General features: G+C 41.2%; 1 protein-coding gene across 3 annotated transcripts in view; it reads left to right on the plus strand.

Moving 5' to 3' along the window:
* The first annotated feature begins 7,729 nt into the window (after positions 1-7,729).
* LOC144593439 (gamma-aminobutyric acid receptor subunit alpha-2-like) overlaps positions 7,730-24,241 on the plus strand; it is a 178,194-nt gene continuing 161,682 nt past the window's right edge. Inside the window, exons 1-2 of one of the 3 annotated variants that reach the window (XM_078399021.1) lie at positions 7,730-8,365; positions 8,742-8,831. In XM_078399021.1, the coding sequence (XP_078255147.1) occupies positions 8,752-8,831 (80 nt within the window). In that variant the 5' untranslated portion in view covers positions 7,730-8,365; positions 8,742-8,751. The remainder of the gene's footprint in view (positions 8,366-8,741; positions 8,832-24,241) is intronic. The other 2 variants (XM_078399004.1, XM_078399013.1) reach the window with 2 other exon arrangements.

The raw sequence follows: 24,241 nt of genomic DNA on the forward strand, positions 1-24,241 counted from the left end.
CAGGACGGAGGAAATTGGATCAGCCACTGGAAATGCCTTGAGAGCAGTCAGGGTTGCTGTCGAAGAAATACTGAAGGTACTGTCATGTTTGAAGGTAGACAAAACTCCAGGGCCTGATCTGATATATCTGAGGACATTGTGGGAGACTAGAGAGGAAATTGCGGGAGCCCTGGTTGAAATTTACGAGTCGTCCTTAAATACAGGAGAGGTGCTGGAAGATTGGAGGATGGCAAATTTCCTCTTTGTGCCTCTTTTCAAGAATGGCTGCAGGGAAAATGCAGGAAACTGTAGGCCGGTGAGCTTAACATCTGTAGTTGGTAAGTTACTGGAGAGTATTCTGAGGGATAGGATATACAGGCATTTGGATGGGCAAGGGCTGATTAGGGATAGTCAGCATGGTTTTGTACGTGGGAGGTCGTGTCTCACAAATCTGATTGAGTTTTTGAAGATGTGACTAAAAAGATTGGAGGGCAGAGCTGTAGATGTTGTGTACATGGACTTCAGTAAGGCATTCGACAAGGTTCCGCATGGTAGGCTGCTCTGGAAGGTTAGATCGCATTGGGATCCAAGGAGAGATAGCTGAATGGATAGCAAATTGGCTTCATGGAAGGAATCAGAGGGTAATGGTGGAAGATTGCTTCTCAGACTGGATGCATGTGACCAGTGGTGTGCCTCAGGGTTCAGTGCTGGGCCAGTTACTGTTTGTCATCTGCATCAATGATTTGGATGAGAACATACAGGGCAAGATTAGCAAGTTTGCTGGTGATACAAAAGTTAGTGATTTTGCAGATAGTGAAGATGGTTGTGAACGATTGCAGCAGGATCTGGATCGGTTGGCCAGGTGGGCGGATGAATGGTTGATGGAATTTAATACAGAAAAGTGTGAGATGTTGTATTTTGGGAAGTCGAGCAAGGGCAGGACCTACACAGTAAATGGTCGGCCTCCAGGTTGTGTTGTCGAGCAGAGGGTTCTCAGAGTACAGGTGCATGGTTCCTTGAAGGTCGAGTCGCAGGTAGATAAGGTGGTCAAAAAGGCTTTTGGCAATTTGGCCTTCATCAGTCAGAGTATTGAGTAAAGAAGTTGGGAGGTAATGTTGCAGTTGTATAAGACGTTGGTGAAACCGCATTTAGAATATTGTGTTCAGTTCTGGGCACCATGTTATAGGACCAATATTGTCAAGCTTGAAAGGGTTCAGAAAAGATTTACGGGGATGTTGCCAGGACAAGAGGGTGTGAGCTACAGGGAGAGGTTGAGTAGGTTGGGTCTCTATTCCATGGAGCGCAGGAGGATGAGGGGAGATCTTACAGAGGTATATTAAATTATGAGAGAAATAGATCGGGTAGATGCAGTCTTTTGCCCAGAGTAGGGGAATCGAGGACCAGAGGACATAGGTTCAAGGTGAAGGGGAAAAATTTAACAGGAATGTGAGGGGTTTCTTTTTCACACAAAGGGTGGTGGGTGTATGGAACAAGCTGCCAGATGTGGTATTTGAGGCTGGGACTATCCCATCGTTTAAGAAATTTTAGACAGGTACATGGATAGGACAGGTTTGGAAGGATATGGACTAAGTGCAGGCAATTGGGACTAGTGTAGCTGGGACATTGTTTGCCGGTGTGGGCAAGTTGGGCCGAAGGGCCTGTTTCCACACTGTATCACTCTATGATTCTATGACTCTGTAAGAAAGATAAGAGCTAAAATTATATATTTTTACTTTGAAAAGTTTGTTTTTGTGAGTTTTCAATGTTGGCTACATAATTCCACCAAGTCCATCTGAGAGGATACAAAAGCCAGAGAAGGGTGTTTAATATTAATTTCAGCAAGAAATGACAGCAAAAAAATGAATAGACTGAGAAAAAAAGGCAAAAAAAACTTTTGAAGGAATTAACATTTTAACAAAGAATCAACACTTTCGGATATAGAAGGTGGAGGTTTTTAATTGCATAGAAACATAGAAAATGGGTGCAGGAGCAATGCCGGATTAACATAGTAGCAAAGGTAGCATTTGCTATGGGCCCCGCACTTTCGAGAGCCCCGCACTAAATGCATGCAAGCTGAATGCTTGAAATCGGCATCCCACTGAGGGGCGCTGTGATGTGCGCGCCGCTCCCCAACCGCCACGGTTTGAATGTCTTGGTGGGGCTGCGCGGACCAATGGGCAGCCGGCACGTCACCGCCCAACCGCCCAGTCTCCAGCCCTCTTACTCCACACACCGCCTGCCTCACCCAAACACCTCACTCCTCCGGACCTCTCTGCTCGAATATTGGCCTTATCTCCCCACACATCCCGGCCCTCTCACTCCTCGCTCATCGGCTCTTTTCTCTCAAGTCCCCGGGCCACTTTCACCACCAGCTAGATAGAGCCCTTAAGGATAGCGGAGTCAGGGGGTATGGGGAGAAGGCAGGAACGGGGTACTGATTGAGAATGATCAGCCATGATCACATTGAATGGTGGTGCTGGCTCGAAGGGCCGAATGGCCTACTCCTCCACCTATTGTCTATTGTCTATCACCTCCCCCTCCCCTTCTCCATCTCTCCCACTCCTCCGGCCCTCCTTCTCCCTACTACTCCTGCGCTCTCTCCCCACTCCTCTGGCACTTGCTCCCCCGAATCCTCCGCTGCTCACTATTACACATACCTCACGCCTGTTCTTTCCCTCCCCCTCAGCCTCTCCCTCTCCTTGTTAGGGCCGTCTCTCTCTCTTCACTCCTGCGGTCTTCTCTCTCTCCCCACTCCTCCAGCTCTCTCCCTCCCACTCCACTGGGCGTCTCTCTCTCCAATCCCCCTTCCTTCTCGCCTCCCAGACTTTCATCCCTCCAAATGGCTACTGTTCCAGTCGCCTCTTCCGCCAACCTACCTCCCCCCTTTATTCCCAGTTTTCTGTCCCACTCTCCCTCCTCTTCTCCATCCCACTCTCCCCCCCTGCGCATCTCCATTATGGTCTTCCCGTTTCCTCCGAACCTCTTTCCCCTACACCTCTCTCCATGCCCCACCCCCTCCTCCGGCCTTTACTTTCCATTTCTCTAGGCACTTTCCCTCACACTTTCAGCCTTTTCTCAGCACCTACCCATCCGTACATCTCCCTCTCTCTACCCTTCTGGCCCATACTCCCAAAATCCTGTGACTCCCTCTCACCCATCCCAAAAGCTCGGGCCTTCTTTCTCACCAATCCCCCAGCCTTCTCTCCTTACTTCCCGGGCCCTATCTCCTCCTCCACTCTTCTACCACCTCCTGTACCCACACCTTGCATGCCTCTCAGCATCCACTGCTCCAGCACTCCCTAGCCCTACTCCGTCCCTCTCACCCCTATACCTCCAGTCCCGCCTCTACTCACTCCTCCGGCCCTCCCTGTCTCTACTTCTCTGGCGCCCACGGCTCCCACTCCTCCAGCCCTCTTCTGGCAATCCTCCGTCATTCTTCCCACGGTGGCGCAGTGGTAGAGCTGCTGCCTTACAGTGCATGCAGCACCGGAGACCCGGGTTCGATCCCAACCACGGGTGCTGTCTGTACGGAGTTTGTTCGTTCTCCCCGTGACCGCGTGGGTTTTCTCCGAGATCTTCGGTTTCCTCCTACACTCCAAAGACCTACAGATTTGTAGGTTAATTGGCTTGGTGAATGTGTAAAATTGTGCCTAGTCTGTGCAGGGATCACTGGTCGGTACAGACGGTGGGCCGAAGGGCCTGTTTTCGCACTGTATCTCTAAACTAAACCCCTCCATCACACATTCTCTGGGAGTCCCGTATTTGGCCCGCCGGCCGCTGTAGGCCCCGGCACTTTAGGCACGGATAGTGTAGGCTAACGGAGCTCGTTAACGTTAACGGAGTTCGGGGAGCGGGGCCGACTGTATTCAGGGAACGGGGCCGAGTGTGTTCCGGGAGCAGGGCCGAGTGTGTTCGGGGAGTGGGGCCGACTGTATTCAGGGAACGGGGCCGAGTGTGTTCCGGGAGCAGGGCCGAGTGTGTTCGGGGAGCGGGGCCGAGTGTGTTCGCCGAACGGAGGTTGCCTCCCGGCTCGGGCGGCTGTCATTGGTGGAGTGGAGCACGTGGCGCTGGCTGGGTGAGATCACGTGGGGCGTGGGCGGTGATGTCACCTTGTCCTGTATTTAAGGCCTCTTTATAACATATGCCACGGGCACCGCACTAGCTTAATCCGGCCCTGTGCAGGTGGAGGCCATTTGGCCCTTCGAGCCAGCACCGCCATTCATTGGTATCATGGCTGATCAACAGTCAGTAATCCGTTCCTGCCTTCTCCCTATATCCCTTGATTCCACTAGCCCCTAGAGCTCTATCTAACTCTCTTTAAAATTCATCCAGTGAATTGGCCTCTACTGCCTTCTGTGGCAGAGAATTCCACAAATTCACAACTCTCTGGGTGAAAAAGTTTTTTCTCATCTCAGTTTTAAATGGCCTCCCCTTTATTCTAAGACTGTGGCCCATGGTTCTGGACTACCCCAAAATTGGGAACATTTTTCCTACATCTAGCTTGTCGACTCCTTATAATAATTTTATACGTTTCTGTAAAATCCCCTCTCATCCTTCTAAATTCCAATGAATACAAGCCCAGTCTTTCCAATCTTTCCTCATATGACAATCCCGCCATCCTGGGGATTAACCTCATGAACCTACGTTGCACTGTCTCAATAGCAAGGATGTCCTTCCTCAAATTGGGAGACCAAAACAGCACACAATACTCCAGATATGATCTCACCAGGGTCCTGTACAACTGCAGAAGGACCTCTTCCTATACTCAAATCCTCTCGTTATGAAAGTCAACATGCCATTAGCTTTCTTCACTGAAAGCATTTGACAATAAACCAATGCTTGGCTCCAAAGACAAACAACATTTTTGAAATTATCATGCTCTTTACTTTGTTTTAAGATCATGTGTGTATATGTGTACATATGTATATGTGTATGTTTTGTGTGTGTGTGTACAAACGTACAAAAAGGAACGATGATGTGCACAACCAGAAACCTCGAAACTCTCTTCAAAAAGAGTTTTTTGAAAACAAAATAGAGATGAGAGAACGTGTGACCATTTACAATGAAATTTGAAGCTAGGAATACTGAAATGTGGTGTATAAAATTCTCAGAAGCTTTGCTTGCAGTGAGAGAAAAAAACACTCTTTGCTTATTCATTGTACTGTCCTTAGCAAAATAAATAGATACTCGGCACTTCAATGAGTGGATACTTGCCTATTGATTGTGACGTTCGTCATGTTTAAAGCTCAGATTTTGCATAGTTGCTATGGACACCATGCTCTGCAAGGCTGCTGCAATATGTTTGTCATGTCACTAAAATGTAACAAAGCAAGCAGACCTCAACGCTGTGTGAAGTTGATTTCTAATGTCTTTAAATTTAAAACGAAAAGTTTTGTGTAAACTAATATTTCACACTGACATGATTTTATGTGTGATAGCAAGAGTTGACCAGTTAAAAGGTACCTATAGGAATGTATCAAAATGTCAAATCTTACTCTCGTTATAAAATGCAAATCAATTATAGTTCCATGAATTTAGTTTCATAAAAATGTGATAATTCTGTGCTCCTCTGCAATTTAAACGTATGGCAACAACAAACACATATCAACCTCCGAGTACAAAAGATAAACTGCATCCGATGTGTTGAAAACACGTTGATCTATTATCAATGGAGCAATGGAAACCATCCCAGGAATAAAGAACAAGAAACAGACGCGGAGTGTGTAAGCACTGTAACAACAGTCATCGCATTCAACATTTCTATGCTCCTTTTCTCCCGCAGTTTCTCTATCTGTCTTGTCAAGGGAGGCTGTGAAAATACAGACATTTAATTATTCATGGGTAGTGTACATAGGCAGAATATAAATGACTGATCTGTATAACTTGAAGAGCTTTATATCAGCATTAAGTGTTGTAAATCAGATGTAAAGGGTGCGTTAAACAAGAAACACCGATGACTTAATGACTAATACGTTTTGTCTTTCAGGTTACTCATTTTACTGTTTTTAATTGTTAATTTACTTTATTCTCATTCCTGCTTTCCGACAAGCGGAGGATAAATTCGAAATATGCGATCACTACTGGGGCCAAAAATACAGACATATTAAGTTTGAATTATAAACTGCCAAAAGGGTGTAAACACGTGCAACAATACATTATCGCAATGATACCTATTCAATTTGTAAACAACATAAATTAAAAGGCGCATCATTGCCTTTCGGTCCATTTATAAAGAATGATAACAATGTAATTTTAAGTAAACGAACTGGCAGTTGTTGCATGAGCAACCAAAAAAATAGCGACCATTCTCGGCCCCCGAGACTGTTAGTTTGGAAATTATACTGAGACACGAGTACCCGTCATGTGTTTGCGGATGAGGAGCGGCGCATGTAAAAAAAGAGTTCGGAAACGCACATCAACACGTTTCATGCTAAATACACACATTGCTTTCCAATTAAAACTAAAACAGCAGGCTGGTTGAAGCGACCTTCCATATCACAGCGGACCGCTGCAAAACGGCAAGGCAGAAGCCAAAAAGCAACTGAAGAAATATTCATGCTTTTCTGATACAAGCAGCAGAAGCACCAATAAATGGATTAAAGGCTAACACTGTTCTCGTTGACAGAATGTGCGTGGAGCTAGCTAGGCAGGATTAGATAGTTGGGTGTATGTTAGTCTAGATATGGGTAGGGTAGGTGTGCACAGGAGGGGAGCTGGGCACGGTTGGAGCTGGGCTAAGAAGAATGGATGTGTGAATGAATAAGTAGTATAAGAAAATAACTGCAGAGGCTGGTACAAATCGATTTATTCACAAAATGCTAGAGTAACTCAGCAGGTCAGGCAGCATCTCGGGAGAGAAGGAATGGGTGACGTTTCGGGTCGAGACCCTTCCTCAGACTGAATGAATAAGACTGGACGGAGTGGGAAGGCTGGTTGTGCACAGGTGCGGTGCTGAGGAAGGGATGGAGGTGGCCAGGCTGGATGTGGAGACGAGCAGGGTGTGAGTGGATATGGAGTTAGGCAAGAGAGGGGCCTGGGTGTTTGCAGGTTTGGAGCTGGGCTGGGTGACAAGGCTGGGTGTTTAACAGTGTGGTGCTGGGCAGGGTGGGGACAGAGGTGTGAGCTGGACGACAGCTGATTTGTTTTTAGGGACAGGGGACGAATTTCTCGTTGTGAAGAGGCAGGTGTAGAGAGAGGTATCTGTTTGCAAATGGAGCTGGTGAACGAGGTATTTGATTTTGCACGAGGCAAGATATTATTCTGACTTGCATTAGATTAAGAGATTCAGCGTGGAAACATTACTAGCACTTGAAGGGGGGTATTCCTTCTGGAAGAAGGCCTGTATCGATGGCGTTTTATAATAGAGAGGCGGGGATTAGGGGCATTTTTGAAGTGCGTTCAATATCGGGGCATTTTAGTTGCAATAGGCTGGATGGGGAGTGGGGGTATTTGTTTTTGCACCGGGGCGAGACGGGGTGGGTTTTATTTTGCACTGAAGAGGAAGGGTATTTGTATTTGCGTTGCATTGCACCACGGTGGGGAATGTCCTTATGTTTAGGCACTGGGGGGGGGGGCATCAGGGTCCGACCCGCTGGCAATTTGCCGCAGCAGCCTCCAAGGCAAGTGTCCGGCCGCAACTCGGGGGGTTGCCCCAGAGAGGTGGTGTCAGCGGATGGGCGCGCGCGTGTGTGTGTGTGTGTCCCCGCCCCCCCCCCGGCGGGGGCGCGCTCCCGGCCACTGGGTCTGGCGGGAGCGCGCGGGGCGGGCGGGAGCGCGCGCGCGGGCGGGCGGACGGGCTCGCAACAGCAACAGCAACAGCAACAGCACTGTCGCCCAGCTGCAGCAGCAGCAGCAGCAGCAGCAGCAGCTCACTCGGAGCACAAGGCAACTCACTCAGGCTGGGCTGGGCTGGGCTCACTGGGCTGGCGTGGGTCCCGGGTACCGGTCACTTCAGTGGGAGACAACTCCGACCCCCTCCCCCTCCCGTCCCGCTGTCTTCTGTCCCCCCCCCCCTCCCCAAAGCCCTCGGGCACCCACCCCCCAGGTAACAAGTCGGAGCACCACACCGTGTTCCCCCCAGGAGCCGGCTGCCCGCAACAGCAATCCCGAAAGGGGAGCAAACTCTCAGCTCCGGCGGATCGATCGCTTGCAACCTGGGCTTCGCTGCAACTGCAACGGTCCAGCTCTTGTATCTATCTGTTCCTGCATCTCGCCCTGCTTCACGATTTGTAAACGTCTTGTACTTGCGATCGCACCGATCCGTGGAGTGAAGCTTGCAAAATGTCCTAAAGTCTGGCCACTGCCGTCAACTGGCCTCTCCACTTCGATATTGGAAGCGGCTGTGTGACAGCGGTCTCCCCAAAACAGTGTGAGCTACTTGGGGAAGGTGGGTGGGTGGATGTGGAGGTGGGTGGAGGTGGATGTGGAGGTGGGTGGAGGTGGAGGGGGGTGGAAGGGGGGGGGGGGGGGGGGGAGGTGGGGGGGGAGAATCTCTCCGCATGTGGAAATATGGTCTGCACACATCCGATTTTAAATGAACGCTTTATGGTTATTGTTAATGCACAGAGGGGCAAAAAACCCACACCTGTAGTTTGGGGATCATACAGCTGGAAAATTGTAAAATTGGCTTTGTCACATCAATTATTGCTTGGTGCCGAAGTCAGGGAAAGCTTAGGAGCACGATTCCGACACTTGTAGAGGTTTATACAGTTTTAACGTTTACCTTATGCTACAGCTGTGTTGTGTTTTAACTTTTTTTTTAGAAGACCAGTTATGAAGACACATCTGACCATGAACAAATTTCAGCCTTCAGCCCTTATTAGTCTGGCGTTGATGGTCTCTTGGCTAGTAGGGTGAGTAGAGGAGTGATGAATATTTAACTACTTTCACCCATAGATTTCTGTTAACCTTTTATAAACTGGTGTCAGGCAGGAAAGAACATGCCCAGTTCATAGTTTAAGCAATTATCACCACTAGTATGTAAAAAAGTATGTGTGTGGTGTTTCTTTCCACTATGAAAATCTGAAATAAATTATTGTTTTAAATGCATTGTCATTCACTGGAACTGTACGCTTTTCCAATCTTCAATATACTTATTGAAAATGTTAATGTGATTGTGGGCATGAGGCCATAATGTCACCCATGCAGTTGATTTCCATTGTACATTATGTGCATCAGATAAAAGCTATTGATGTATATAGCTAATCAGAAAATATGCTGAAATCTGGAAATGGATATACTACAAGAACTAGAATTGTGCTTCTATGCAAACAATAAAGGCATTTGATGTCAAATATCTTGTAGGAGGATAATTAATTGGAATGTACATTAATGTGTAAATGGCAGCAGATTGTTGTTCATATTTTCAAATTGAGAACATTTTGGACAAATGATAAAAGCTACACTTATAGCTGCCATATTGGAAAATTTTCATTTCATTATGGCCAGGGATGTAAACCTTAGGGGTGTTTGAAGGCAGAAGGGTAAAAGTAAACGTAATCTAACCAATATTCAGAGATTAACCATAGTTTTATAGAAACATCAGATGATGTTTCACTTTGGTCACTTTGAGAAAAGAAGAGTTGCAACAGATTTAAAACCTCTAGGTGGAGTCAGCAGACAACTTCAGCTAAAAAACCAGTAGTTTCAGCTGTCTGAGTGAGCAAGGCATTTACAGTTTAATATTATGAAATCTGTCTGTTTTTAAAAAAAGATGAATGATTAAGGAAAAATAATTTGATTGGTCACTTATCTCAATTGAATATTCAAAACGGTCCCAGATGATGTCACGTGATTTTATTGAAAGTCTTTCAAGAGCCTGTTCGAATTACTTTTTGTACTTGAGCTAGTGTCAATGTTTTAGGCTAGGCCAATCAACACTGCTTCTACATGTGGGGATAGTTGATCATTGAGCTAAGTTTATTCATTCATATAAATATTACAGATTAAGCTATCATAAATTGATCAGAACCTGTGCTAAAATGGCAATAAATGTAACCTTGTTCAAGATGTAAATAGAACTGGGGCAAGTGCACTATTTTACAAATTAATGGGGTAAGAATAGCTGTTCGGGACTATGGTGGAAATATTTCTTCTGGTGTTTTTGGCAGTTATTATGTTCCTTCAGTAATTAAGGTAAGAGGCAATTTTTCTGTAAGATTCAAAGAGATTTTTTAATGCTCTCTTGTAGAATACTATATGTTTTTCCTTTTAACGTTAACAGTAATGTCAAGACTGACTTTATTTGAATAATAGCCAGTAATACTGCAATATTGCGGCTCTGGTTTAGAGGCCACAATATCGATTGATCCTGCCATGTAAGTAAACCTGTTTTACTTACACTGGCAATTATTATCCTCACTTTGCCTGTTTAAATTTTTAGACCTTGGAAGTTTGGAAAGAGCTGCTGTTGGTGTAGAGGTATAATTGACAGATGATTGAATCAGACCCCTGAAATCTGCTAGTGTACCATATTTGAGGTATTTGTAAATTTAGCCAAACATAGACATTTAAAAAATACATTATAGGCATAAGGCAATTTAATATGTACCAAACTTGGATGTTATGGCCAAGCTAATGATATCTCATAGCATGTTTAATACAAAGATTATTATATCACTTTCAATTGGTTGGTAATATTCACAGTTATTAGATTTTGAAACACTTTCAGTGGGTGTATATGTCCAAAATGAAATTTATTTCTGTATCATGTTTATATAGTTTGAGCATCTAAAGCGAAATTGTGAAATAAAAATTTAAACTATACAGGTTTGTCAGCATATGAAATTAAAAAGGTAGGTTAATGCCTTACCTGGAATATTTTTTCAGAACTGCAGAAGAGTAATCATGTTAGAATTTTCATGGAGTCATTGAGTGAAACAGTGTGGAAACAGGTCCTTCGGCCCAATTTGCCCACACCGGCCAACATGTTCCAGCCACACTATTCCCACCTGCCAGCATTTGGTTCATATTCCTCCAAACCTGTCCATGTACGTGGCTAACTGTTTCTGAAATGTTGGGATAATCCCTGCCTCAACTATCTCTTCTGGCAGCTTGTTCCATACATGATGGAAGAAGTTTTGATGTACTTTCATATCAGTTAGCAGAACCCAGCTGTCAAACTTGGGGAATGTCCCCAAACTCAAACTTAGGTCATGATGTGCAGATTCAAATAAGTTTTACTGTACATTTTGTAACATTTTATGCAATGTAATCAATGCATGATCAGTTAAATAATTATAGGAAGTATCAGAATGCTACTTGCTTCAGAATGACTAGAATAATCAAAATTGTTATCATGTGGAATGATGCTGCGGTGTGTTATGTCTGATATAGGGCATCCATGTATCAAATCTGTAGGTGAAGGATGCTAGTGTCTTCGTATTCATTTGTGTTTTGTCAAGCAGCAAACTCCATTCTTTATTTCTTTAATCTTTCTAATATGCAGATATATTCAGCATTATTAATATGGCAAGATTCACAAATATTCCATAAGCATTATCATTATACTTTTCCAGATTGATTAAACTGTTAACGTAATGTTGGTGTGTGCAATAGTGTGCATTGAATGCGAGAGAGTAAGATTAACAAATTCTGCATTAAAACAGCATCTTGCGAGTATTTATTTAAAATTACTTTTTAACAAATGATTTACTTATAATTTATAGTTTAATTTTATGTGATGTATAACTGACACTTGTTAATTGCATTTTCACAAAGTCATAAGTTACTGCTGAATATCATTGAGCAAAGAGAACAGAATCACCATTAAGTTTGTGTGACATTTGGTGCTCTTTCTATCTGGCTTTGAAAGGTATCATTTCTTACTGATGAATCGATTAGTGGCAAACCACAGATATTGAAAGTCAAAGTAAATCCTTGTTTGTTGAGGTGATTAAATCAGTTGTCAATGAATGCAGAATGGATTATTTTGAGCTCATTTCTAAAGGATAAAAGGGCCTGTCATTTTAGTAATATTTGTGTATCAATTGTAACTTGCAATGGATATTATAAGGATGCAGTTCAATTATTATGAAACACTTTGCATTTATATAGGATTTGTACAAGAGGACTGCAGTTGGATGGCTTTCTTTCAATATTTCTAACAGTATCGAAAATATAGCATTAAACTTAAAAGACAAGCATAGCATCCCAAGTATATTCTGCTGCCAGTGAAAGTTGTTTAGGATCAAAGGGGTTATCAATGTTATGTAAAGTTATGACAGGTGTAGCTACGACATTGGTCCCTATATAGATATAAGGGTCCTGCAATATAGATATAATTGGACATTTTTCAGTCAGAATGAAGCAGTAGTCCACTTATAGACGGAGAGAAACATCAAATGCCAGAAAATGAACCCAGAATTTGATTTATTCAGTCACCTGAGCAGAATAGCCTTCAACACTGTTCAACAATGATAAATAATGAATGCCCAACAGAATATTACTTCAATTGGTATTGAAGATAAACCACTTAAAGTCACATTCACACAGTAGGATATTTAAACTTTTGATGCTTTCACATTATTCACCAATAGTTTTCTGCTATGTATCATCTGATGGGTGTGCCCTGAAATTATACCTAGAATGTGCATATGAATATGGAATCCCAAACATCTATACATTGTATAAAAATGAAACCGTTATTTAACCTTTCCTATATCTGTTCAGCAATTGTAAGAATAACCAAATAGCACATGCAAGACAGCATGCAGTAAAATGTTCTATTTCATATTTTTCTGGTCCACACTTTTTACATTCGCTTGCAAAATAGTGAAAATTGTTCAGGGCCGTAAAAGCAAGCATCAAATAAAGCTAGATATGTGTATGATACAGTTCTCGGGGAAATATTTTGGCATCTTACAGTAATTTCCCCCAATATCATTATCTTTTTACATAAAGAAACACAAGATGTCATGGCCAATGATAGACACAAAATGCTGTAGTAACTCAGTGGGATCGGCAGCATCTCTGGAGAGAAGGATTGGGCGATGTTTTGGGTCGAGACCCTTCTTCAGACCCAAAACATCACCCATTCCGTCTCTCCGGGGATGCTGCCTGTCCCGCTGAGTTACTCCAGCATTTTGTGCCTATCTTCGGTTTAAACCAGTATCTGCAGATCTTTCCTAAACATGTCATGACCCATTATTGATGTAGCATTGTGTATTTGTGATCTGTTCAATTTGAGGGAGATGGTGTGGCACAATCACCTGTAATGTCATTTTTTAAGATAAAGCCAGAATGCTTTGACAAATGAGATTGTTTTTAGTCCAGTTATGGTCTTGAAGCCATAATGGTTACATGTGTTGTTTTGATGATTCAGTGAATACCTTGATTCATGAGCCACAGTTTGACAGGATGATTCTTTCTGGGATGAGCAGAGAGTTTATTTTTAATCTCTAAATTTAAGATATAACTGAAGGAGCATTGATTGACTCTTCAGTGGAGCCAGCATTAAGATATTACTTGTGTATGTGACCTGGAATTGCCTTGTTATTGACAAGTACTCTGTTTTATTGGCAATGTTACTTGCAATAGTTCTTTTCAATGCTAGTTCAGAAACAATTATTTAAATCTTGATTGACTTCATTTGGAGCACTTTTGCAAGTTGGTTAAATAACTGCTTATGAATGTTACATTTTGATTTTTAAACTGTACATTTTACTATCACCCAATGCTTTGCTGTGCCAATGCACTGTGTGGTGCTTTTTTCATTGTGTTTCCCTGTAGCAAATAAGATACTTAAAGCAGGCAATCCCAGGTGTTTCAAAATGCTTTGGGGAAATATTTGTCCAACATTTGGATAGTAATCTTATTGTGTGGAACACCTGCTGTTAGTAGAACCCATCCATTTCTTATTCCTTTCAAAGCAGTTGGTTATAGAACAATAGGCTATTGAGGACAAATAATAGATCTTACTGGTGGACAGCAGCTTGTAATGGAAATTTATGTTAAAAAATTGATGGTTTGGAATTTGTGGGGAGAAATAATGGCAAGGCACTGATCTCAAACGCAGAGCGTAACTGAAATTAATATACAGAAAAATCAAATGTGGAAATTCAGAAGTTTATGTTATTGATTCCCAGTTTCTTCATAGAGTGTACTGCAGCATATTTTCTGGACAAATTTGTTTAATTTCATGCGAGTTTCATGGTAAAAATACTCTGAAATGTCCTAGCTTATGGAAGGACCATCCATGAGCCTGATAGCGGAGGGGAAGAAGCTGTTTCTGATTCCGATGGTGCGAGGTTTCAAGCTTCTGTATCGATGGCCAGATGGGAGCAGAGAGAAGAAGAATGACCAGGATGGGACAAGTCTTTGATGATGTTGGCTGCTTTTCCGAAGCAACATGTAGTGTAAATGGAGTCAATGGTGAGAAGTCTGGTCTGTGTGATGAACTGGCCTATATCTATAACTCTCTGCAACTTATTGTGGTCTTAGGCAGGGCTGCTCCCAAACCAAGCTTGGATGCAACCCGACAGTATGGTTTCAATGGTGCATCTGTAGAAGTTTGTAGGAGTCACTGGAGACATGCCAAATTTCCTCCGTCTCCTCAGGAAGTAGAGGTGTTTGTGTGCCTTCTTGGCTGGCGCATTAATGTGGTCAGTCCATGACGGATCATTGGTAATATTAACGGCAAGGAACTTGAACCTCTCAACTATTTCGATTTTTATTCGGGTAACAACAAAGAGGGCTGTTTTGCCTTGGACATTTTTGGGTGTTTTGGAACTGTGTTTACCAAGTGGAAAAATTCCATCACATTTTTGATGTGCCTTGCTTGTGATGGAAAGGTCAGGAGGGGAGTCATTTGATGCAGGGTGACCTAAATTCTGAGATGCTCTTGCAGCCACAATATTTATGTGGCCGGTTGGATTACATTTCTGGCCAATGGCAAGTCTCATAGGTTATGACTGTAAAGGACTTAGTGAAGGTAATACCATTGATTATGACGAATAAGTGTTGAGACTGTCCCAAGTTGGGCATTGACCAGTGGTTACTTGACACTTATCGATCCCCGCAAAGATGCTGTATAGGTCTTGATGGAAACTGGCTACTTTACTTTCTGAGAAACTGTGATTGGAATTGACAATGGTGTTATTATCAGTGACCATGCCCACCTTTTGATCTTATGATGAAAAGAAGGTTATTGTAAAAATAATTGGCCCTTGAATTCACCGATATCATTGAAGTATTGCAACCATCTTACTTTGTACATGGTACAGCTCCTTCCATTCAAATGTTCTCTCCTTTATTTCCAATGGACTTAAGTTGTACTGAAGTTCCTTTGTGTTCACTTGGTTAGTTGTTGCTTTGATGGCACAGGAAATCAGTCTACTTTTGTGGCTGGTATTCAGGCATGGAGCTAAATAGTCCAGATGAATCCCAAAATGAGCATATTAGAGGAGGTTATTGGTGGTTACATGCAACTAGACAGCACTTTCGATCATACCTCACACATCCCATCAGTTTGCTGATGTTTGGGAGTAGACTGGACAGTAAATTGATTTTATTAGATAGTTACCTGTGTTGTAAAAATTGGAACAGCTTGGCTAGAGAAGTGAATGTTTCTGAGGTGTGATTTTCACATCACTATTGTGGTTGTCTGCATACTCTGCCATTTCCGTAGGTTATGTGAAAATCAGTTTTTGTGATAGCTAGGAACTGGGGAGTAATGCAAGATGAAGCAGACAAAAAAATTGTTTCTCAATCTTTTCATTCTTCCATCGAAGAATAAAAATGTTGTTTTTGATATACCCGCTTCTATCTTAATCTTGTAGAGGTATCATTATTTTCTGCACTGTAAAATGTATAAAAACCTATTGAAAAACTGTGCCTTTTAATTTTTGGTTTGTTGTCTGTGGGAAGTCTTTTGATATGGCTGCTCACTGTTGCATGATGTGTTGGATGCATCACAGCTGTTAACTGCCGTTGGAAGTCCGTTCTACAGCATTCACCAAACCTTTTTGCACGGCTTTCCTCTGTTGTCGGGCAGCATCTTTGCTTCAGTGTCACCTGCAAAATTGAAGTTATTGTTTCCTTTGCATGTTTTTTTTCTCTCTTTTGTACTTTTGAAATTTGTGTAAAATACCAAGAAGAGTGAATATTTTCTTTTTGGCAGTGGTTTATTTAGAAAACACATCAATGCTTGCAAATGCATTCACCTTGAATGATTAGATTACAAAATTAAATTAAAAGAATCCCACACTTAGAAAATACAATTTTAAGCAAAGGCATTTTTTCCTGATCATGTTTTGGTTGGATTAAATTTCTTGAATGTTCCTTTTAACATCAGCAGGGTTTGCTTCAGAAAACAATGATGGGAGAAAAATTATACAAGGCCAGATAGGTCCTGATATTTTTTTATCCTTCTGTTCTATTCCCATGTCAAAGCATCTATAATATTTTAGCTGGTAATGCCTGGCAATATCTTCCATTGAAATCTGTTATCACTGGTCAAATCAAATAACAGAGGTTTATTGACTATTATTGTATACATGCATTCATAGTTCTTTTAAAAACAATCAAGTCCTGAAGTTGATGGTTGTTTTTTGAACTGTATGAACGTTTAAAACTTTATAGTACATTTACTTAAAGATTGGTTGATACCTTTAAGAAATTAATATAGTATACTGAAGAAATATGAGTGATTGGTTCTCCTTCAGTTTTAAGGATTTTTTCCTGAGTGACTTTAAAAGAAAGAATTACATCAAAATTGTAATCTACTTCTGAGGTTGATGCTGTGTTAGAAATAATATTGAAAAATGTGACACAGCTGACAAATGACCAAGTCAATTTTATTTTCTACAAGTAGTGTTATAGAAATTTCTCAGTAAGATTAAAGGAAACTTGAAAACAAATAGAGCCATTTTACGATGAACTAGAGCTTTGAAGCTATTGAAGTGGCTGATGTGTATAAATTATGGGCCTGCTATTCATAATTGGATTCCAACTCGATTTCCTGTGTTCTTTTGGAATATTTATTGTAGGATACGCATTTCAAACAATATTTTAATTTCTAATGAATCAGATTTAAGCAGGTTTTAAATATTTTGGTAAAATTTATTTGTCTTTTTTAAATAATTCTTCAACAAACACTGACTGATACATTAGACTGCTACATTAGTGAAGCTGAAAGTAGACACAAAATGCTGGAGTAACTCAGCGGGATAGGCAGCATCACTGGAGAGAAGGAATGGGTGACGTTTCGGGTCGAGACCTTTTTTATTTTTATTCTTCGATGGAAGAATGAAAAGACTTAACTTCAGTCTGAAGAAGGGTCTTGACCCGAAACGTCACCCATTCCTTCTCTCCAGAGATGCTGCCTGCCCTGCTGAGTTACTCCAGCATTTTGTGTCTACCTTCGATTAAAACCAGCATCTGCAGTTCTTTCCCTTACATTAGTGAGGCTGAATCTTGATACATGATTAATATTTTGCCAACATTGCTGAATTAGCCTATTAAAAGTTTATTAGCTTAACTTTTGTGATTTTTGTCTTTTCTAAGGCAGTTATTTCTGACGTTTGGAGCCATTCATTTGTTAGTATTGGTTTATTATTATCACATGTTCTGAAATACAGCGAAAAGCTTTGCATGCTATCTTAGTCAATTTATGCTCTACATGAATGCAATCATCCATACACAAGTACTATAGGTAGTGCAAAGAGAAAAATACCTGAGTGCAACAGGATTATAGTGTTACAGTTGCTAAGAAAATGTCCAACGTTTGCAATGAGGTAGGTTGGAAGATTGGGACTACACCCTAATTAATGGGAGGGCCGTTTAGTAGTCTGATAATATTGAGAAAGACACAGTTTCCGAATGAATTAAATGAAACTTCTTCCATAGGACCACGGGACGACGGTGAGTAAGGTGGGCCTAAAATTGTCACACGATCGTGTTCCATTTTGGTTGTAGTTCATGAACAAGTGAACAAACGAGAGTTTTAGTATATAGATTACTGGTCTTATTTTTGGGAACAAAAAGGTACCGGTAAATTAAAAAAGGTCCAATTAAAAATGAAGCTACATTTATCACCAATTTTTCCATCAATATGCCCAACTTTAACATGTAATATAATAACTGAACTTTAAGTCTGAACAAATAAATGTTCTAATTCATTCACTTACACTATCCATTAAGCATGCTTAATAAACATCTGTGTCAAGTTAGAGGTTCCGGAGCATTGTATTGTTGCATACCAACACAAAAAAAGCAGTGTAATACAGGTCATGAACATGCAGATGGATCAGATATTTTTATGGACATGCAGGGAGAAATGAAATGTATATATATACAGTTTCCTGAATGTATATAACTGCCTCCCTGAAGTGTTTTCTACAACAAAGTGAATAACACTGTACATGTTAAATAGTTTATTGCTAGCTAATCTATGTAGCAAATTAACCAACATGGATTATAAATTTTATTTTTACTTTAAAATTTTGCATTGCAAATGAGAATTGGGGTTAATTTAATAACTGTAGTTTTATCTTGGGTGCTGAGAAAACCTCAACTATTGAAGCAATCAGCCTGATGCTTGGGGATTCTCAAACTATTTGAAAAAGTAATAGGCTGTTGAAGGTAGACACAAGATGCTGGAGTAGCTCAGCAGGACAGGCAGCATCTCTGGAGAGAAGGAATGGGTGACGTTTCGGGTCGAGGCCTTTCTTTAGGGTCTCGACCAAGCGAAATATGAGGTGCTTTTCCTCCAATTTGCGCTGGGCCTCACTCTGGCAATGGAGGAGGCCCAGGACAAAAAGGTCAGATTGGGAATGGGAAGGGGAGTTGAAATGCTGAGCAACCGGGAGATCAGGTAGCAGAGGTGTTCAGTGAAATGATCGCTGAGCCTGCGTTTGGTCTCGCCGATGTAGAGAAGTTGACACCTGGAACAACGGATACAGTAGATGAGGTTGGAGGAGGTGCAAGTGAACCGCTGCCTCACCTGGAAAGACTGTTTGGGTCCTTGGATGGAGTCAAGGGGGGAGGTAAAGGGACAGGTGTTGCATCTCCTGTGGTTGCAGGGGAAAGTACCTGGGGAGGGGGTAGTTTCGGTGGGAAGGTACGAGTTGACCAGGGAGTTTCGGAGGGAACAGTTTCTGCGAAAAGCAGAAAGGGGTGGAGATGGGAAGATGTATTTCGTTTGGGTAGTTTACAGTCCAGCGGTATGAACATTGACCTCTAATTTCAAATGGCTCTTGCTTTTTCTCTCTATCCCCTCCCCCTTCCCAGTTCTCTCACCAGTCTTACTGTCTTCGACTACATTCTATCATTGTCCCGCCCACTCCCCTGACATCAGTCTGAAGAAGGGTCTCGACCCGAAAAGTCACCCATTCCTTCACTCCAGAGAAGCTGCCTGTCCCGCTGAGTTACTCCAGCATTTTATGCCCACCTTCGATTTAAACCAGCATCTGCTGTTCTTTTTAACGCAATAGGCAGTTGGTACTGCTCAGCCAAATTGTAGGTGGAATGACTATTCCTGGGAGAGCCCTGGGTGGTAGCAGGGCATCATGTTTCATAAGTTTTGCAATGGACCTGTAATTGAAGTTATTTTTTAATGTATTCAGGAGTAGTCCCATTACTCCGAGCCACATAAGTAAATAAGGGGCTGGATCTTATTGGAAATGTGCTCCATTCCCCTAAAATCTGCTGATTATTCTTCTTTTGCAAGAAACGAGTCGGGAACTCCCGCTTGAACACGAAGCCCGTTGGTACATGATGAGTTTGTCGCACATTCCCAGTACTTTCAGTGGAGCATCTGCACTCAGTTTGATCTGACACAGGAATGAAATCTGCACTCACTTTAATCTGGCACAGAAGAAGCTTGTTCATTTATTTCAATGCGGCATCGGAACTATGACAGATGAGGATAACATTATCCTAATACTTTCTTATTTTTTTTAGAAGGAGCCTATTTGGCTCAACATGTCTGTGCCATCTCTTTGGAACAATCCCATCAATCCTATTCACTCCATTAGTTTCCCCACAAACTATTCCGCCTCATTTGCCTGTCAACTCCACTCTGAATATCGCACAACCTACATAGACTTGGAGATAACTAACCTACTGGTACATATTTGAGATTTGGGAGAAGTGGGGAACTCCAAGGACACCCAAGTCTGTACAGAGAATGTACAGACTTAACACATGCTTAACCAGGTGAATTTATATTTGAATTAATTAAGCCAGAGCTTCATAGAGTGATACAGCACTGAAACAAGCTCTTTGGATCACCATGTGCATTCTGGCCATTGTATTTAACTATACTAGACCCATTCACCAGCACTTCAGGCTTACCTTTCCAGAGGTGAATGCAGTCGGTCGCTTGATATTTCTAAAATGTGAAAGTATACTCAGGCAGTATGTTTGAGATTCTAACCAAAAAAATCCCCTTCAGATCCCTCTAAATCTCCTATGTCTCATCTTCTACCTATCTATTTTTGGATACCCCCACCAAGGGAAAAATAGTTTTTTGTTCTACTTTATCTGACTCCCTCTTAATTTTGTATACATCTATTAGCTCATCCCTCAGCTCCAAGACTTAATAAAGTTAACTGTTTTGAAAGTCATTAAAATTTGGGAGATTTTGGTTAAAATTTGTATTGATTTTTTTAAAGGTTTTTTGAATGCTCCCAAAGCATTCAAGGTCTTTGCCAGGTTTAAAATTTGGCAAAGATGAATATCCAAGCCTAATAGGTTTAGTTTAAACAGTTTTGATGGTGGGACTAGCTCTGTCAAAAATATTGCTGGAAATACTCAAGGTGACCAGTGAGTCAGGTAGCACCTGTGGAAAGATTTTAAAAAAGATATCTAGACTTTAAGCATTTCAGGCTGAAGACCCTTCTTGACTGGCAAAGTGAGAAATCAATTATTTCATTAGGGTTAGGGTTAGGGTTACCCCAAGGACCGGACTAATGATTCAGAGACCCAAGTTTAAATTCTCATGTGGCTCTGAAATTTAAATTTGGTTTGTAATTTGTAGTTTAAAAAAAAAATTAATAAAAGCAACGATGGTCAAGAAGATGATCAATGATAGCAACTAAATTTTGCAATAAGTCCACCTGGTTCTCATTATCAGGAAAATAAATCTACCACCATTACTGCATCTGGCTACATGTGACTCCATTCCCAAAGTGGTTGACACAGCTAAAATTGCATGACCAAGGAAGCCCATTTGGCAAATAAAGATGGTCAACAAATGCTTGCCAATGATCGCCCCATCCTGAAAAATGAAAATATAATTTAAAAATAAAAGGTTATGCCAGGGCCTATTGCTAGTTACAATAGGGAGAGCAAATTGCGGTGGGCAAGGGTGCTTAATCTGTGGAATTCATTGCTCCAGAAGGCTGTGGAAGCCAAGTCAATGAATATTTTCAAGACAGAGATAGATAGATTCTTGATTAGTATGGGTGTCAGGGGTTATGGGGAGAAGGCAGGAGAATGTGGTTAGGAGGGAGAGATAGATCAGCCATGATTGAATGGCGGAGTAGAACTTGATGGGCCGAATGGCCTAATTCTGCTCCTATTATATATGAACATATGAAGTTGAGGTTGAGTTTACACGCTAATGATGTGCTGTGTAAGGTGGAGATAAGGTTGAATATCTTTTCTGGGAATCATGAATCTTTGGAATTCTCTGTTAAGAAAGCTGTGGAGGTTAATTCATTGAATTTATTCAAGGCCAGGATAAATAGATTTTAACCCACAAGGGAATCAAGGATTATGGAGAATTTGAATGAAAGTAGAGTTGATGTCAAGGCCAGATAAGCCGTGAGTTTATTGTGTGGTGAAACAGGCTTGAACAGCTGGCTGTATGCCTTCCTTTTCCTGTTTAAAAAAAAAAATGTTCATACAGATTTAACTTAATGCAAACACTTGCTGAGGCTGACAGTTTTGTAAGAATTATGCTTTCATCTTGACCTTGATGTTGATAGTGCAAACTGATTTTCCACTGTCTAATAATCATAGTGGTTGTGTGCCATGCAACATTTGTCAGGAAATCGGGAAGTGGCAGGTCTTTATCAATAGTTTCTTTATGCTGGTTTTCACTCCTTGGGATGAGAATAATTTACCAGAGATGCAAAAAAATGGATCCAAGGTGAGGTGGTAACTGGATTCACTTTAAGTAAAAATGGAGTAATGAAGTAGGTCTGCAGGATCCAGTCATTTCTACCACAGTGCACCAAAGAAGGCAGTGAAGAAATATTAATGCTTCAGTCATAAATTCACAATATTTTTCTGAGTTTAGGGTTGGATGTACAATTATACTCATTAACTCCCGGATCTATCCCCATAATCTTTATGTTTGTAATTCTCTTTTTTCTTTGCTCTCTCTCTATTAGTTTAGTCTTTTTTTTTTCAGTCTCTTTTCATCTTTATTTTTTCTTAAAAATTTTAAAAATTGAAGCTATGTAAGAACTCTATAACCAGTTTGTCGTTTATTATTATTTGTACATATGCTTTAAAAAAAAAAAAAATTACAATATTTTTGATTTGGAAATTGTGCTTTCAACTGGGGTGCAATTGGCTGTATGGCTGGCGATTTGTACAACGGATCTTGTTTGTTCTCAACCAAAGTGTACACACACTAACCTTACAAATATCTGAACAGCAATGAGGAGCAGGCACTCTAACCTGTTTGTTTATTTCCTCCCCACCAAATCTTCCCCCCTCTTCCTTTCTTATTCTTCCCTGCCATAATTATTTAAGGGACATAAGAATGGGAGTTTTGTAATCTTGTAAGATTATCGATTGATAAAGTCAAGAATATAAAAAATGGAAAGGTCATTCAGATTCATTGCTATGCAATAAGGCTCAGCCTGATTTATATCCTCATCGCTACTTCCTTGCACCAACCTTTTAATTCCCAGTCAAAAACTCTATTCATCTCCAGCTTGAAGATATTCAGTGACTGAGCCTCCTCAGTTCTTGGGCAGAAATGTCCAATATTTCACTCCCCTTTGGATGAAGAAATTCATTTTTAGTTCTGTCCTGAATGGCTTTCACCTTAGATACATGGGATGCGGAAAACATAATCCCTGAATTTTTCCTACCAAGCCGCAAAAGAATTGTTAATGTTTCAATTAAAAAAATTATCTCTATACTGGTTAATGAGATTAAAAAATCAAGATGGCATATGCTCAATCTGTCTAAAATATACAATAAAACCATGATCCAAAGAATTAATCTGGTGAACCTTTGCTCCATTTTCTCTTCCTCTATCCTTTCCGAGGCAGAGAGACCAGGTACACAATATTCCAGATGAATACAGGGCTCAGTATAATGGACCCTCAGTATAATGTTTTCCCTCCTGATTGTTTGCAGAGGCCACAGGTTACTTTTTGATGATTCGTGTTCAAAGATCCCAGGTCTCTCTGATCACAAAAGCATTTTAGTTTTTCACCATTTTGTGAAACTATGCTTTTCTTTCTCAGAGTAGATGATCTTACATTTCCCCCCCATTAAAATCATCTGCCATGCCGGATTGTTTTTTGTTAACTTGTCTTTATGTCACTGAAGCCTCGTTCAGCCTACTTATTGTCACCTAGTTTTGTGTTAATCAGCAAACTTTGAAAATAATAATACATTATCTCTTTAAGCACATCATTGATTATAGATTGTGAAAAGCTGGAATTCATCTGTTGTGTTATTCTACTCATCACAGTCTCCAACCTCAAATGACCCATTTATTCCTGCAATCTGTTAACCAATCTTCACTCATGCCAGTATTTTGAACTCTGATCTGTTTTAATAATTACTTATTGAAGGCCTTTGAAAGCCCACATACACTGCATCAACTGGTTCGGAAGGAAGTCATTCAGTTGATTATGTCTGTAATGATTTCTTGAAAGAGTGATACCCAATAAATCCTATGTCCTTCTGATTTCCCTAATAGCTCTTCATAATTATTTTTTAATCATGTATCTATTATCATTTTGAAGCTATCTATTAAGTCTTCTCCATCATCTAATTAGAAAGTTAATCCCCAACAATAAGAATTCTTGTTTTTTTTGAAAAAAAAAACATGATTTGTTTCTCCTTGTTTTTTTCTGTCGGTTTGCCTTGAATACTGAATTGGTATGCTTTCATTATTAACTCAGTTGGCAGAAGAATCGGTTTTCCCTGCCTGCCTTTTCAAACATTCTCACCATTTAGAACATTTCTATTACCTCATAAGGTCAGAAGGAATAGGTGTAGAATTAGGCCATTTGGCCCATCAAGTCTATGCCATTCTATCATGGCTGATCTATCTCTCCCTCCTAACCCT

This window comes from Rhinoraja longicauda, chromosome 1 (genome assembly GCF_053455715.1).
Source record: "Rhinoraja longicauda isolate Sanriku21f chromosome 1, sRhiLon1.1, whole genome shotgun sequence".
Classification (NCBI taxonomy): Eukaryota; Metazoa; Chordata; class Chondrichthyes; order Rajiformes; family Arhynchobatidae; genus Rhinoraja; species Rhinoraja longicauda.